Raw genomic sequence first — 15,372 nt, 5'->3', positions numbered from 1 at the left:
CCTGTAAAACTGGCCACACTGAAGTCAGCAGGTGTGACGGGAAGAGATGGGATAGTGAAGAAGTAAACAAAGTCATGAGCAGGAATATACAAATGGCTTCTGACATCTCTCTACCAAGGCAGGGAGTGGGAAGGACCCCGGATTGGGGGCATGAAAAGATAAAAATAATCTCAGAGATACCACTGATATTTGGAGGTTTTTTGTTTTTTGGGTTTTTTTGTGCCTAGACTAGAGCTAACATGAAGAACTAAAATATAAAACAACACCCCCCTACCCACGTATCTAATAGGTGGGTAAAATTCAGGAAAATATATCCCTGTATGGCAATCCATGCACTTCAGAGGAAATGTAAGATGGGAATTTTAGGAAAAAAAAAAAAAAAGAAACACCAAAAGAATTATTTTGGGGTATTGAGTACAAAATCTGAAACAAACATTAAAAATAGATTATTTAGCAAAGAAGCAAGACATGGGACAGCTTACCTAAATATCTGCTCAGAATGTCATTCTCTTAAAAAACGGAGTAATTGACCTCTCTTCCCATGCCTTGTTGATAGTTCTGAGAAGGCAGAGAAACAGTGAGGAGAATCTTACTTTGACTGCCATTTGGTTAATAGGGAGGAGCGCTGCTTAGTATGTGGATGGAGAGAGGAAGTAACCCAACTGTCTTGGACTGTGCAGCGGAGAGGGAGAGAATGCTGGGATGTGACCAGCCACATTCCCTAGAATTTAGAAAAGCAGATTTTGCTTAAGTTCCAAGGAGAGGGAGACTCAGTATAGTCTTAGTGATGGAGGAGCAACATGAGGGGTGGGAAATTCCAAAAATGAATTATGTGTCAAAAAGGCTAGGATGCATGAGGGGCTAAACCCTTGGGGAACTGCCCAAGATAATAAAGGGAGCTCTTAGGGCTATGCTCATGAAAGGAACCAGAAGGAGAGTTGGATAGATCCATGTTTAGAGCAAATGGTTAATATTTAACAAAAACAGGTGAGAAGGCAGGGCTGGGCAACTCTTCTTTGGTTTCTTTCCATTGTCTCCATAAAAAGAATGTTCTCGAGACTGGGTAGGACAGATACCATAAAAAAGGCTATGAATTCCACATTGTGGGCAAAGAGATAGGCAGAAAGCACCTGCTATGCTAAGCAAATTTAGATCTCTGAGCCCCTATGAGGGAACTTGTAGATAATTTTCTATCTACTTTTGTATAATCTTTGCTCTATCATGTTAGATGGGAGAGGCTTTAAAAGGACAGAAAAAGGACAAATGTTGACCAGATTTTCAAAACTGGGAGAGAGTTTCTCATTTCTGAAACTCTAGACCCAATAGGCTGGATGGCTTACCCTCAAAAGTCCTTGAATATATCATTAAACAAATGATTGATGAGCACTTAGGAGAAAAAGGTTTTGGTTGACCAGAAGCTCAGAATGAAGCAAGCAGTGTGGCAGAGAGAAAGAGGATGGGGTGCAAGTTCTGGATCTGGATCCTGGCTCCACCATTTGTAGGCTGTGAGTGCTTCGGGAAACCACATCATCTCTTTGAACCTTTGTTTCCTCATTTTCAAGTGAAATGGAAAAAGCAGTAGCTTCTTTACAAGTTTGTTGTCAGAATTAAAGGAGATAAGTGAAAGCTTCAAGCTTGGTACATAACAGTTACTCAATACATGTTTGTTTTTAAAAAGCAAAGACCTTATAGCGGGATATGACTCCTAAAAAAAAAAAACACATACATTCTTGGGTGGTATTAGTGGAGGTATATTCGTGGAGGTTATTAGTGGAGGTATTAGTAGAGGGAGAGGAGAGTTCCCTGGACTCTCTGCCAGTCGGGCTGCTGCATTCCATTCTGGGCACCACCCTTTAAGAGGGGCATTACCAAGGTGAAGTATATGCCCCGGTACGAGGCACAGCAGAACAGACAGGACAGGAAGCTCTAGGAATTTGTCCTCCTGGAGAACGGGCACAGGAACAGGGGATGTTTAAAAATAACATTCTGGGGAAACTATGATGGCTCTTTTTAAGTATTTGATAGGCTGAGATTGAGAAGAGGAGTGGGCCTGTGCTAGGAGACCCTGGTGAACAGAACTGCTAGCAGTGGGTGGAAGTAACAGGGACATGAAGTGGTTAAGCTTTTTGATAATCAGAACTGTCCGTCAACAGAACGGGCTGCCTTAAATTAAGCTGCATAGGGCTCTGCAATTGTATCGCAGTCGTCTTTAAAAGGCCACCAGAAAAATCAGTGCAAAGGAGACAGATCGCTATGATGTGAATCCCTGGCTGTGTGGATGTATCTGGATGGTTCTCCCTGTCACAGGAAGTCTGAGTGCTACCTGGAAGACCGTCTGTGTATGTGTAGAAGGGAACCCAAGCTTGCTGGGGGAGTCAGGTTGAGCTTGACCTGTGAAGTTCCTTAGAGGACTAACTTCTGGAATTTCAAAATGAGGTTATTGTCAAATATTAGTCAACCATCTTAATCCTGTAACTTTAAAAGGAAATGCAAAAATCCTTGAGATAGTCGGGGGGGGGGGCAATATGGCCTTTGAAGTCAGACAGATCTAAGTTAGAATCTGGGTCTGCCATCTATTACCTGCACAGATAATCTTGGGCACGGTATTTAACCTACCTAAACCCCAGTTATCCAGGTGATAAGGGACTTGTGGAGATTAAACGAGGTAATCCATGTAACAGGGTTAGCATGGTTACTAATGCTTAAATAATGCTAGCTATCGTTAGTATTAAATTCTTATTACATCAAATCGGGGCTTCCAGCAGGCACTATAATAAAAGTCACAATTTTTGATGGGGTATCTTGGAGAGATTTGAGGACTGGGCAGAGATGGACACCAGGGGCTTAAGTGGGGACAATCCTGAGCATCCACAGGTAGCAGCTGGTTCAGTTTGTAAACCAGGGAGCCAAGAAATGTGCGCAAGACTGTTAAAAGAGGATTGAATGAGACTCTGCAAGTAAAGCTCTTAGCCGGGTGTCTGACAGGTTCCAAGTAATCAGTATAGAGTTGGTAAGTGAATGAGAGTTTACCAGGAGCAGCTACGAGCCTCCAAGAAGCAGCCAGAGAATGGGCTGGTTCTTTCTTCCTGGCATGTTTCTCAGGGAGCGCTGTTACTATTGATGAGCTCATCTCACAGCTGAGCACTTGAGGCTCAGAGTGATTAGGAGCCTGACCCCACCAGGAGCTGGAGGCTGGAGGAGTGGACCTGCTGATCTCTAAGATTCTTTTCAGGGCTAAATTTCATTGCTCTGAGATCTCTTGGGCTATTTCTGTGTCCTCTCAGGGCCAATAACTGGAAAACAGAGAGGCAGACATTTGGCACCAGGTAGACCAGATTTTCCAATGTTTGAATTTTTTAGTTTCCTTCTGGATGACTTGTGTTAGGAAGATGTAAGTTGTATTTATTCAGCATAAATGAAGCCGAGAGTTTTGTGATGATATGCTAATACTCTTAGGCAAGCTAACACGTCAGACCAAAGGGACCTTCTTCTCAGTCATGTGTTTGGCTGTGAGGAGGACCCGTGGTCACTGAATACAGGCCAGGATTCCATATCTTGCTTTGGCTGTAGAAACAGACTTGGGTCAGTAATGAGCCATTTGTCAACGCTCATTGAGATCCTCAAACCAAGCCCATCTCTTCTCTGCTAGACAGAGTTCATGGCACATGTGCAAAAGAAGGGTCTTGCCCTGGTCACCTGGGCCAAGACTTCTGAAATCCAGCTTCAAATGTATATGAAAAGTTTGAGTCATGGTATAAGGTTCCTACAGGGCGGTTTTCTAATGAGATTTTTAAATTCTAACAAAGATGCTCGTTGCCTCTCCTTGAGTTCCAGATCCTATTAGAGAAATGAGAAAGGAGAGGGGAGAGAGAGAGACCAAACTACAAAGCAAAACAAAAAAACGAATAAGATCCATAAATAAAAAGAACTATGCAGCAAACATCATCATGTTGAAACCCAAACCTGCAGAAAGTTTGTTTTGAAAATGAACTTCTCCATGAATTTGCTTTAAAAAAAAAAATAGCTTGTTCTAAATCCCTCTTCTGATTTCTGGATGACTTTGCAAAAAATCTATGGCTAGGCCATCTTTTTCTGTCCTTCACTCTCTAATCCAGCTTTGCAAGGAAACTTGGAATGGTGAGCTTGGTCCCCGAATCAGGTTTTGGTGCACCCCTCCCCACTCCATGGGGGCTCGTCCTCACATGCATTCTCCCATGCAGGGCCTGGGTCATCCTGTCTGCGAGGCCGGTGCTACTGTGGCTTTTGGCCCTTCCATGTAATGAGTCAAGCAGATCTCTCATCAGCTCTGTTTTTTAATAAAACATGAATAGTACAGTTTATGGCTTCCACTATCCAAACAGCAGTTGAGCCGGAGAGGAATTATTCCTTTTAATGGTTCGAACACTCTTTTCCAAGCAGCCATGCTGCTTTGTCAAGCTTTTGCTTAAATTAGAGAATGACTGGCCTTGGAAAAGAAGGGCTCTGGCAGGAGGAGTTGACTAGGGTCTTCTCAGGCTGGTGGTCAGCTGGGCTGCGCATAGAACCATCAGCTCAGTTCCCTGCAGATAACCCCTCTGTTACCCTGGGACAGTCTCCTAGGAAGCTGGGTCGGGGGTTGGTGTCTGTGAGGTGCTGCAGGCATTTGCCCAGAGAGAAACGCACTCCCTTCTGTCTCTAAGACACACAGGCTCATAGGAAGGCTGTGCATGACAATTACCCGTTCCTTACTCACATTGCCATAGAAACATCCTCCCATTAGTTAAAATGAACTTAAACATATGGGATGTTCCTGGGACATCAACAACCATGAGGGAGGCGGGCTAGGGACTGAAAAAAAAATGCACTGTGCAGCAAGCGGAGGGATCTGCCTTGGCACACAGGCATTACTCCTTACTACTATTAGGTCCACTTCACAGAGGAAAAGACTGCCCTGCTAGTAAACAACAGAGCCTAGACTCAAACCCACATCTTCTGATTCCAAATCCCGGGTGATTTCCATAGGATTCCTTTTCCAAAGGATTTCCATCCTTTGCTGCCCCAGGGCACTGAATTAGGGCCCTGATGCAGGCAGTGTCTAACCCCAAAAACCAGTTGCTGGGGCCATGGGACTGCCAGGTGAGGCTGGAAGCAGGTTGTCAGGTGGGGTCAGTTTGAGGCCCTCAACTCATGTGGTGAGGTGACGGGCAGACCACAGACTCTTTAAAAACACTGATCGCCCCCACCCTTGTCTATCTGTCCTCCTTTGCTTCACTCTTGGGTGAGCTCATGATTTTCTTTTTTTTCCTTTTGAGCTAATGTGGACTGCAAGATCAGTGCCACATTTAACAGGCCGAGACCCAGAGAACTGGCCTCTTAGGGCAAGCTACAATTTCGCTTAAGGAGCTATAACTTCTAAGCAATTACCTCGGTGCTGTATTTGTGGAAAGTTAGGAGCACATGAAGATTTTGTTTTGTTTTTCAAAATGTTGATGGCATTCAGGGGATTGCTAATATCTTTTTATTGTTCCGTTGCGACAAATGTCTTTGCCCAGGTAAGAAAGATTTCAGCAAAAGGATTTCTTAATTAAATAGTGCCTCATGCCAGATTGCCACTCAGAAGGCGGCTGTGGGTTCCATTAAAGGGTGAACTTCACTCCCACAGTCAACAGCTGATTAATGTGTTAATTAGGAACCCTGACCCCCTCCCCGGTCACCCGAATCTTCTCTTAAGCCCAGCAGAATGTATATATTATGCCCATGTGGGTAACCTCATGGCATACTTTGGCTTTGACTTTGGACGTTTATATAAAAATAAAGGCTCAGTTGCCAACATGAATAGCTTTCTTTCTTTCCAGGGGAAATACAAGATGGAAAGAGTTATAGGAACCAGAAGTCCTGCCTTCCAGTTTTCTTCTATCAAGAACAAGTGATATTTCTGCTGAGGCAGTATCTCTTGAGTAGTTTAGCCGTGTAGGTTGCCACACATTTATTTATTTCACAGGAAAGGAGTGAATCCATCAGGCCACTGAGCTTATAAGTACTACCCTGGCAGTCAGCCACCAAAATATAAATACTCTAAATGGACTAAAGGAAATGTTCATTCTGTTGTTTAGAATTGGACACATCCCAGGAAGGTAAATTTAATCTTTTTGAGGACTGCTGTTATAGGGTTGAATGGAATACGCATGTGTTTATCTCCTTTGTGATCTTTTTTGTCTTTCTGGTGATACATTATGTATTTGTGATACGAAGCATTTCAGCTGTCTTGCTCAATGGCCTTGCCTTAGCTGATTGTTCAGTCCCCAGATTGCCATCGTTAAACGGCTTCAGCTTCAGCTCTGTCCAATCTGGGACCTGTTAGGGAGAGAAGTGGGACCAAAGAGGCCAGATTCCAACAGAAACAAAGCTGGGGTGGAATTAGGGGGAAATCATTCCAGAGCCCAGTGAGTCGAGCTCTGCACTTCTTAATCTTTATCTTTGAAAATATCTGAAGGAATTCTGGGACTTCTTGGCATAATAGGAAAAAAACTAATGCCTCAAAAAGTTAAAAAAAAAAAAATTAAAGCCGCCTGTGGAAAAAGAAAGGAAGAATACCCCATAACACGCAATTCAGAAAACCATAGTTTATGAGACACATGCTGTGTATTTCAGGGATATGCAAATGTTATTTTATTAAAGAGAGAGCTCTATAGTATATTTTTCATCTATCACATCTTAAGTAGTCAGCTCAGGCTCCTATGATGAAATCTTTAATTACCAGAAGTGTGTCATTAGTTAGATGTGGAATGAATGATGGAACTGTTTTATTGCCTCACATGATATAGCCATTTGTGCCATAAATTCATTGACCTCATCTTAAATGATGTGTCCTGTAAGACAGACTTGATTCATTATTTCTTAAGTGACAGGTTTTTTTTTCCTCTAATAATTTTTTGCTTCATCAGAAGCATTGCTTTTCTGTATTTTTAGGTCAGTGTTCTGAATTGAAATATAATAGGGCAAAGATACACAGACATTCACACTCACATTACCCAAAACGAGACAGTCATAAAATTTTCACACTATCACCTAAATGCTTTAGGATGTTGTAGGAAATGAAGTTGTAAACATGAGGCCTTTGCTTTAACCGGAAAGTTTGATAGAATTTTGCTTTAAAACTTTGATGTCTGAATTTCTTTTTATGTGGAAATAGATAAAATGTGGTAGAGAATTCTCATTTGATCATTGGGATGGATCTACGAGCATTCCTTATTCATCACTGAATTATTAAAAGTGAAGGAAGCAAAGGAAGGGAGAACATTTCAGTTATATTTAGATTATTTTTTGTGACTCCACTTGAAAATATTTATTTAGCTTGAGGAAACAGAGGAATCCTCTGGAGGCAAATAATTCAATCTGGCAATTTAAAAACCAACTAAGGATTTCAGAAAACTCTTTCCCCTTATGGTTAAAAAATAAGATCCAAAAGAAATATGCCAGAAAATTTGGCATATTATTTTAATTAGTTTAATTCATTGATAATATTTTTTAGTTCATGATTAAAGAAGCTATATTTGATCCTTTCCTTCAAGCTTATAAGTTTACATTTTAGGCTTTCTATGGATGCCTAATATTGAAACAGAATCAGGTGGCCTTGTTTCATACAGGGATTTAAATGTCACATCATTACATATTAACTTTATAAAAATGATCAGGTTTTAAAAATAATAACTTACTTGCCTCAAGGTTTAACTATTAGTTTATTAACCTTTATCTAGATAAGAATTTTGAGGGCCTGATGGATTTTCTGTGTTTCTTTTCATCAGAGACAATTCTGCACTTACTTGTAAACTTGTAGACATCTCAACTATGATTCAAAAAAAAAAAATCCCGTTAATTCTAAAGAAACCTGAAAATAACTGTACCGAAACCCAGAAGTATATTAGCATTGAAATTATTCCTCTTGCAACAAGGATTTTTGAAAGGGTAATTTCATATGAGACTACACAAAAAACAAATGTTTGCCAGTAAGTATCTGTAGTTCAGTCTCATGCCTTGCGGTGTATTACCTGCAAGTATCAGTGGGAAAAAAAAAAAGAGAAGGAAGAGAGTGGATTTACACATACAGACCCACATCTGCCACAAGTGTATGCACCCCCAGTCACAGACTAGCATACCACCACTGTTTACAGTCAAGGAAAGCTGAGCATTAAATGAGATGAGTAATCAAATGCCCAGCATATGTTGTTTTTGCATTGTTGATGTGACCAATCATGATTAAAAGTTATCATCTTTTAATGCTATCCGTTTACCATAGTTAAAAAAAAAAACATGCACCAACAACGGAACAACACACACCCTCCTTAACAAAAACAAGGTCCCATTTAGAGCAATATTGGAACCAATGCTTTATGGAGGAGAGCCTTGAATTCAGTGAACTCACCATTTCACTGCATTTCAGAATTCTTCCTCTGCTGCTGTATGGATTGAGTGCTAAGGAAATGACGGAAAAAAAAAGAGAGAGAGAAAGAAAAAAGAAAAAGAAAAAAATCATGTGTGTAATTTTCAGTCAAAAAAGTAAGGCACTGAAAGAACTACTGAAAATTTTGACATCTGTTTATCTGTTTATAGCTATGGCAAGATTACTCATATTAATTCTTGTTTAAAATGCCATATGAAGGAAAGACATTTGTGCAAACAAGAGTCATATTTGAATTGTAGATCATGTCTTCACCATCTGTGAGAGCTGATGGTGTTGCAAAATTAATGTGTTAATGAAATCACAATAATTTCTCCAAAGTAATGGGTTCTGAAGCCGAGAATGACTATTTTTTGAACTTTGATGTCTAGTGATTTCCAATTGGGAAAAGCTCTCAGCCTTTAATTAGTTCTGCAGCCCAACTTTAAAATAAATTTGGTGATATCTTTCTTTTGCCAGGAGTAGATTTGAAGGGGGGAAGAAGCCATAACAACTTTTGGAAAACGTTCTCTGGTGTTTGAAAAGTTGTTAAATAAGACTGCCTGCCAAGAAATGTCACCAAAAATTCTGACTACTGAGAGAGAGTGGGCAAACAGCTCAAAAAATAATTCTAGCTTGCTGCAACATCACAGGTTGCGAATAGCTAAACCTCACACAGACTTCATGACTAATTCCAAGTTTCCCTTTGGAAGCCAGACATAATGATGTTCCGCGCTTTGTGTTATTGGTTAACACAGCACAACCTTTCCAAGTGCATTATTGAACACAGTCAATAGTGTAAAGTACTTTGCGTGAGGAGAATTTTACGGGGCTCTATTTCAAAGGCCACCGACCTTCCTGGAGGATCCTCCTCTCCACAACTGTTCACATTTACATTGACAACGAGCCTCTTTGACAGGTGAAAATATGTGGGCAGGTAGATGTACGCCTTTCTGTCAGATCCACCTTTACATTGAGCTTAACGGGCACAACAGGGTTTTGGGTTGTTGTTGAATTGTTTTTAATGGAAGATGGTGATAATTGCTATTCCAAAGAGTTACTATTTAAAAAGCAAGTCTGACTTCCAAGGAGAAATCATTTCATGAACATTTAAGAATCTTACCTTTCAGAAAGGAACACTTCAGCCTGTTCGAAAAATTGTGATAAAGTTTGAAAGAACCTCTCTGTGAAACATGAAACACGATCTACCAGAGGAAATTGCTTATCTTGTTTTCTTTTTATTACTGTGTTGTAGGTATGTGACTGGTGTAAGCACATAAGACACACAAAAGAATACCTGGATTTTGGGGACGGGGAAAGAAGGCTTCAGTTCTGCAGTGCAAAATGTCTCAATCAATACAAAATGGACATTTTCTACAAAGAGACACAGGCCAATCTTCCAGCTGGGCTGTGCAGCACATTACACCCTCCCATGGAAAATAAAGCAGAAGGCACCGGGGTGCAGCTGCTCACTCCAGACTCTTGGAATATCCCTCTAACAGATGCTCGGAGGAAGGCCCCCTCCCCGGTGGCTGCAGCTGGCCAAAGCCAGGGCCCTGGCCCATCGTCGTCCACCACCGTCTCTCCATCTGACACTGCCAACTGCTCTGTCACTAAAATCCCCACGCCAGTGCCCAAGTCCATGCCCATCAGCGAGACTCCAAACATCCCTCCTGTCTCCGTCCAGCCACCTGCTAGCATCGGGCCTCCCCTCGGTGTCCCGCCTCGCAGCCCTCCCATGGTGATGACCAACCGCGGCCCGGTGCCGCTGCCCATCTTCATGGAACAACAGATCATGCAGCAGATCCGCCCGCCCTTTATTCGCGGGCCGCCGCACCACGCCTCCAACCCCAACAGCCCTCTGTCCAACCCCATGCTCCCCGGCATCGGGCCCCCGCCTGGCGGCCCCAGGAACCTGGGCCCCACTTCCAGTCCCATGCACCGGCCCATGCTGTCGCCCCACATCCATCCCCCCAGCACCCCGACCATGCCTGGGAACCCCCCGGGCCTGCTGCCCCCACCGCCCCCGGGCGCGCCCTTGCCCAGTCTCCCCTTCCCGCCGGTGAGCATGATGCCAAATGGCCCGATGCCCGTGCCCCAGATGATGAATTTCGGGCTGCCGTCGCTCGCCCCGCTGGTGCCGCCCCCCACCTTGCTCGTGCCATACCCCGTGATCGTGCCCCTGCCCGTGCCCATCCCCATCCCTATTCCCATCCCTCACGTCAATGATTCCAAGCCCCCCAACGGATTCTCCAGCAACGGGGAGAACTTCATTCCGAGCGCCCCTGGCGACTCCTCAGCGGCTGGAGGCAAGCCAGGCGGACACTCCCTGTCCCCCAGGGACTCCAAGCAGGGCTCGTCCAAGTCTGCGGACTCGCCGCCCGGCTGCTCCGGCCAAGCCCTGAGCCTAGCGCCCGCGCCCGCGGACCACGGCCGGAGCGAGGTGGTGGACCTGACGCGGCGCGCCGGCAGCCCCCCGGGCGCGGGCGGCCAGCTCGGCTTCCCCGGCGTGTTGCAGGGCCCGCAGGACGGCGTCATCGACCTGACGGTGGGCCACCGAGCCCGGCTGCACAACGTGATCCACCGCGCTCTGCACGCGCACGTCAAGGCGGAGCGCGAGCCGGGAGCCGCGGAGCGTAGGACCTGCGGCGGCTGCAGGGACGGCCACTGCAGCCCGCCAGCCGCTGGCGATCCGGGCCCGGGCGCCCCCGCGGGCCCCGAGGCCGCCGCGGCCTGCAACGTCATCGTGAACGGCACGCGCGGCGCCGCCGCCGCCGCCGAGGGCGCCAAGAGCGCGGAGCCGCCGCCGGAGCAGCCCCCGCCGCCGCCGCCGCCCGCGCCCCCCAAGAAGCTGCTGTCGCCCGAGGAGCCGGCGGTGAGCGAACTGGAGTCGGTCAAGGAGAACAACTGTGCTTCCAACTGTCACCTGGACGGGGAGGCGGCCAAAAAGCTGATGGGGGAGGAGGCCCTGGCGGGGGGCGACAAGTCAGACCCGAACCTTAATAACCCCGCGGACGAGGACCACGCGTATGCTCTGCGAATGCTGCCCAAGACGGGCTGCGTGATCCAGCCTGTGCCAAAACCCGCGGAGAAGACTGCCATGGCGCCGTGCATCATCTCCTCGCCCATGCTCAGCGCCGGGCCGGAGGACCTGGAGCCTCCGCTCAAAAGGAGGTGCCTCCGAATTAGAAATCAGAATAAGTAAAAGGTTTGTATGTCCACCGGGGTGCTACCCCGCACGAGCCAGTGCACCTCTCCCTACTACTCCTTACAAGGCAGAGGCGCGCGAGAGTTATATTGATCATCATGATTTTACCGTACATGTTTTATAGTTCACCTAGTGTGGTCCCACGCTGTCATCATTTTGATCCAACATCATTCCCATTTTACAGCTGAGGAAACTGAGTCACAGCATGTAGATGCCATGCCAAAGGTGACTTATTTAATGGTGAAGCCCAGTCTTGCACCTGACTTGAAACACTACCTACTATTCTTTTTTTTTTTAAGATTTTATTTATTTATTTGACAGAGAGAGAGAGGGAACACAAGCAAGGGGAGCGGGAGAGGGAGAAGCAGGCTTCCTGCCAAGCAGGGAGCCCGATGCAGGGCTCCATCCCAGGACGCTAGGATCATGACCTGAGCCAAAGGCAGACGCATAACGACTCATTTGCTCATCTCATTTGCAAGATGAGAATAAAAACTAACTTTCTTATGTGCTTATGCCAACTGAACCCCGGGCCACTAAGCCGCATTTCCCTGGAAGAGTGTTGGAAAAGTGGCCCATAGCTCCTGTTGAGGGAGTCTCTTCCTTTACGTTGTCATGAAGCATTCCCTAGGGTAGGCCTCTGGCATTGTTGACCAGCTCTGCATTCTCTTCTTTTTGGGGCCCAGTGGCTCAGCTGGTGGGTTGCTCACCTCTGCAGACAGTGGGAAGATTTGACAGGACAAAGGGCCACGCTGCCAAAGTGGCTGAGAGTACATATGTCTGACCTCAGGAAGGGAATCCTGCTTCATGCCAAATGAGCTATTGGTAATGAGTCCAGAGTTTCAGTAAGGGGGAGAAGGATTAGCATGTGTAGCATGCCCACCAGAGCCAGATGTGGCCTCTTCTGATCCTCCCACCAACTGGCATGATCAGCATCATCTCTGCCTCAGCAAGGAGGAAGGTAAGGCATGGAGGTGTCCAAATGAGAGCTAGCAAGTGGGGGAAGCAGTATTTAACTCAGGCCTGCCAGACCCAGGCCCACTATCCCAGAGGACAGCAAAGGGGCTAATGTTCAGTTGAGGCTTATCAGCGGTTTGTGGAGAGAAAAGGAAGAGAAATGAACACTTATTGAGCACCTAACTTGTGCACAGCTTCTTCCAGGAGCTGGGGAGATACTAAGGTGGATATGATGCAGTGCCTGCCCTCAAGACACTTAAAGTCTGGTAGGGATATAAACCCAGAGAGGAAGGAAGCCTGGGTAGAAGTGGACCGTATAAGAACAGTTGCTCACATTTGTATGTGCAGGCTCTCTTCTAAGTGTTTTTCAGTAGTATTTATTTGGATCTGGATCTATATGATAGTTATTGTTGTCTTCATTCTACTGACGAGGAAACTGAGACATAGAAATGAAGTAATTTGCCCAAGAGGACCAAGTTAGTAAGCAGTCAAGATTCAAATCCAGGCTGTTTGACCCCAGAGCTGCATTTTCTTTAAACCACTGTAAGAGAATAGGCTAAATGGTCCCTTTATTACCCTACTTGATGGAATTCTTTTATTCACCTTAGTTGTCTTGGAGAAGGTTTCTAGATAAAAACCAAGCATACCTACCAACTTCTCTAAGTGTTGAGACAGTATTCAATTTTTTTTTTTTTTTTTTTTTGGTCAATGTTCAATTCTTGTTTTTCCAGCAACAACAAACCTAGAATACCAGCCCATTACTCCACAGTGGGAAATATAAATGTGGGCCAGAACACTTGATGTGGCATGTCCAGACCATTGTCTCTAAGTTGGCGTATTTATGGGGGAACCTACCTACTTAACAGCCGGAGGTTTGTTTGGGAGGCAGAGAGCCAGCACTAGGGGGCTTGTTGGGTGGTGCAAGAAGGCTTTCCCAGTCACCATAGTTTGAGGTTTCCTTTTCCATTGCTGGCTTTGCCAGTAGGAGCAGAACACTAAAAATCAGCTCACCATCCTTTCTTGGTTTTACATCTACAAGTTCTGTTTTCCGGAGACAGATGGACTGGCCTTCTCGTAGGCACCTCAATTACTCTGGTCTCCACCAGAGTAATTTAATCTGGCTAATAAAGCGGTGAGCAACAGGAAGGTATGGGATGAAGAAGCGTTGACCTCTAGAAAGCCAAAAAGCTTGGGAATTGGAATTTTAAATATATTCTAATATCACTCATTCTGATGACATTACTTACGGGAGGAACGGGAGGGTGAACGATTTTACTACCATTACTGGAGTGAGAAGTGACCAGGTCAAGAATAGTGCCACTGGTCCATGAGTAGCATGGGGCCCAAAGAACATAAAAGCATGAAATATATGGTGGCTATTTGGATGATATATGTTGCTGAATAAAGAATCCGGCTAGGGTCTTGTATGCAGACCAGAGTCGTTACTAAAAATATTAACCTGGCTTCAGCCAATTTCAGAAGATGCAGTGATAAAATTGCCCATAGCCCCTTGAAATTGGAGAGTTCTTTTTATGATGGGTCCCCCAAGAAATTACAGCTTTTCTCTAAAGTCAGAGACACTCAGGCTTGGCCAGCTCCAGCAGGGTGACAAGGCAAGTGATTTAAGATGGGGGAGAACTGCCTCCCCTTCACTAAATCACATTTCCTCTTGCCCTCTGGAGTTGCACGTCACCTCGAAGTGCAGTCTCAACCCGCCGTAAATCACTCACATTCTCTGACCCTTCCTGATTCTCTGTGCACATGTGGTGCTGTTTTTCTTCGGTGCCTTCAGAAACCCAGCCCATTCATATGGTTGTGGAAATTGGAAATGCATCCGTTAAATAAAGGTCGGCATGGCTTTTGTGCCCTGACAGGGAACACTGTTGGTGACGAGTTAAAGCCAAAGTGGAAAGCATTAAACTGGACTGAGTTGTGGCGGATGAGGCACAGCTGAGTTATTTCTCCATGTGCTTGTTGGTGACTCACACGTTATTTCTCTTGGAAAGTCTGTCGGTAACTTGTCGGGGTTCTTCATACTTTTCCCCTCTGCCTGCCATTCTCATACTCTATTACTGGTTTGTTTGTTTATCATTTAAACAGATTCAAAGCAGAATCTGAAATCAGTATCTTGAAATCAGTAATCCAGGCGGCTACAGTTTTCTTCAAAGAAGCCATCGTATTTGCTAGTTCTTGGCAAATACTAGGTTTGGTGTTTTTTGTTTTTTGTTTTTTTGGTGGTGGTGTTTCCATTTTGAAGTGATTCTGTTCCTGGTTACCTGACTTTATGCATTCTTCTTTGTTGATATGATTACAGATGATTTCAATGGGCAGATATTGTCTTAGATGCAGAACTAATTAAGTTTTAGTAGAAGATTTTGAAAGATTGTAATCGTCCTTTAATCTTCAACTTTCAAGCCTCCAAATACCAGTTCTGCAGCTTCCGTAGGCTGGAAAAAATATTCCCCCAAATAATAAGAAAAACAATGTATAAACATTTTCCAAACTATTCTATCCACAAAGAATTCCATTTGTAAATGGAACACTCCCTTCTTTGTCTTTGCCTGGGAGCTTGGGGGATCACTGTTTGTATTTGTACATTTTCTGAATTTCTACAGTTTACACTTGTTTATGGTACATTGGGGAGTTCACAGTAACCATTTGCAAATGTTTGAAGCTATTCAAAAGAAAATATCCCCCCTCCTCGATTTTCCAGGGAAATGACATATTCTAAGTAAAATAATGGAAAAATTGTGTACCATGAGTAACCTCACTTTTTCTATCCCCCTGGAGCAAC

At 44.7% G+C, this 15,372-nt stretch overlaps 1 protein-coding gene across 1 annotated transcript in view; it reads left to right on the top strand.

The window, feature by feature from the left end:
* LOC113927334 (sine oculis binding protein homolog) overlaps positions 1-15,372 on the top strand; it is a 158,474-nt gene that overhangs the window by 127,514 nt on the left and 15,588 nt on the right. Inside the window, exon 6 of the mRNA XM_027603100.2 lies at positions 9,672-11,624. Coding sequence (XP_027458901.1) covers positions 9,672-11,621 — 1,950 coding nt within the window. The 3' untranslated portion in view covers positions 11,622-11,624. The remainder of the gene's footprint in view (positions 1-9,671; positions 11,625-15,372) is intronic.

Source organism: Zalophus californianus, chromosome 7 (assembly GCF_009762305.2).
Source record: "Zalophus californianus isolate mZalCal1 chromosome 7, mZalCal1.pri.v2, whole genome shotgun sequence".
Taxonomy (NCBI): Eukaryota; Metazoa; Chordata; class Mammalia; order Carnivora; family Otariidae; genus Zalophus; species Zalophus californianus.
This window is presented reverse-complemented; position numbering and strand designations above follow the sequence as displayed.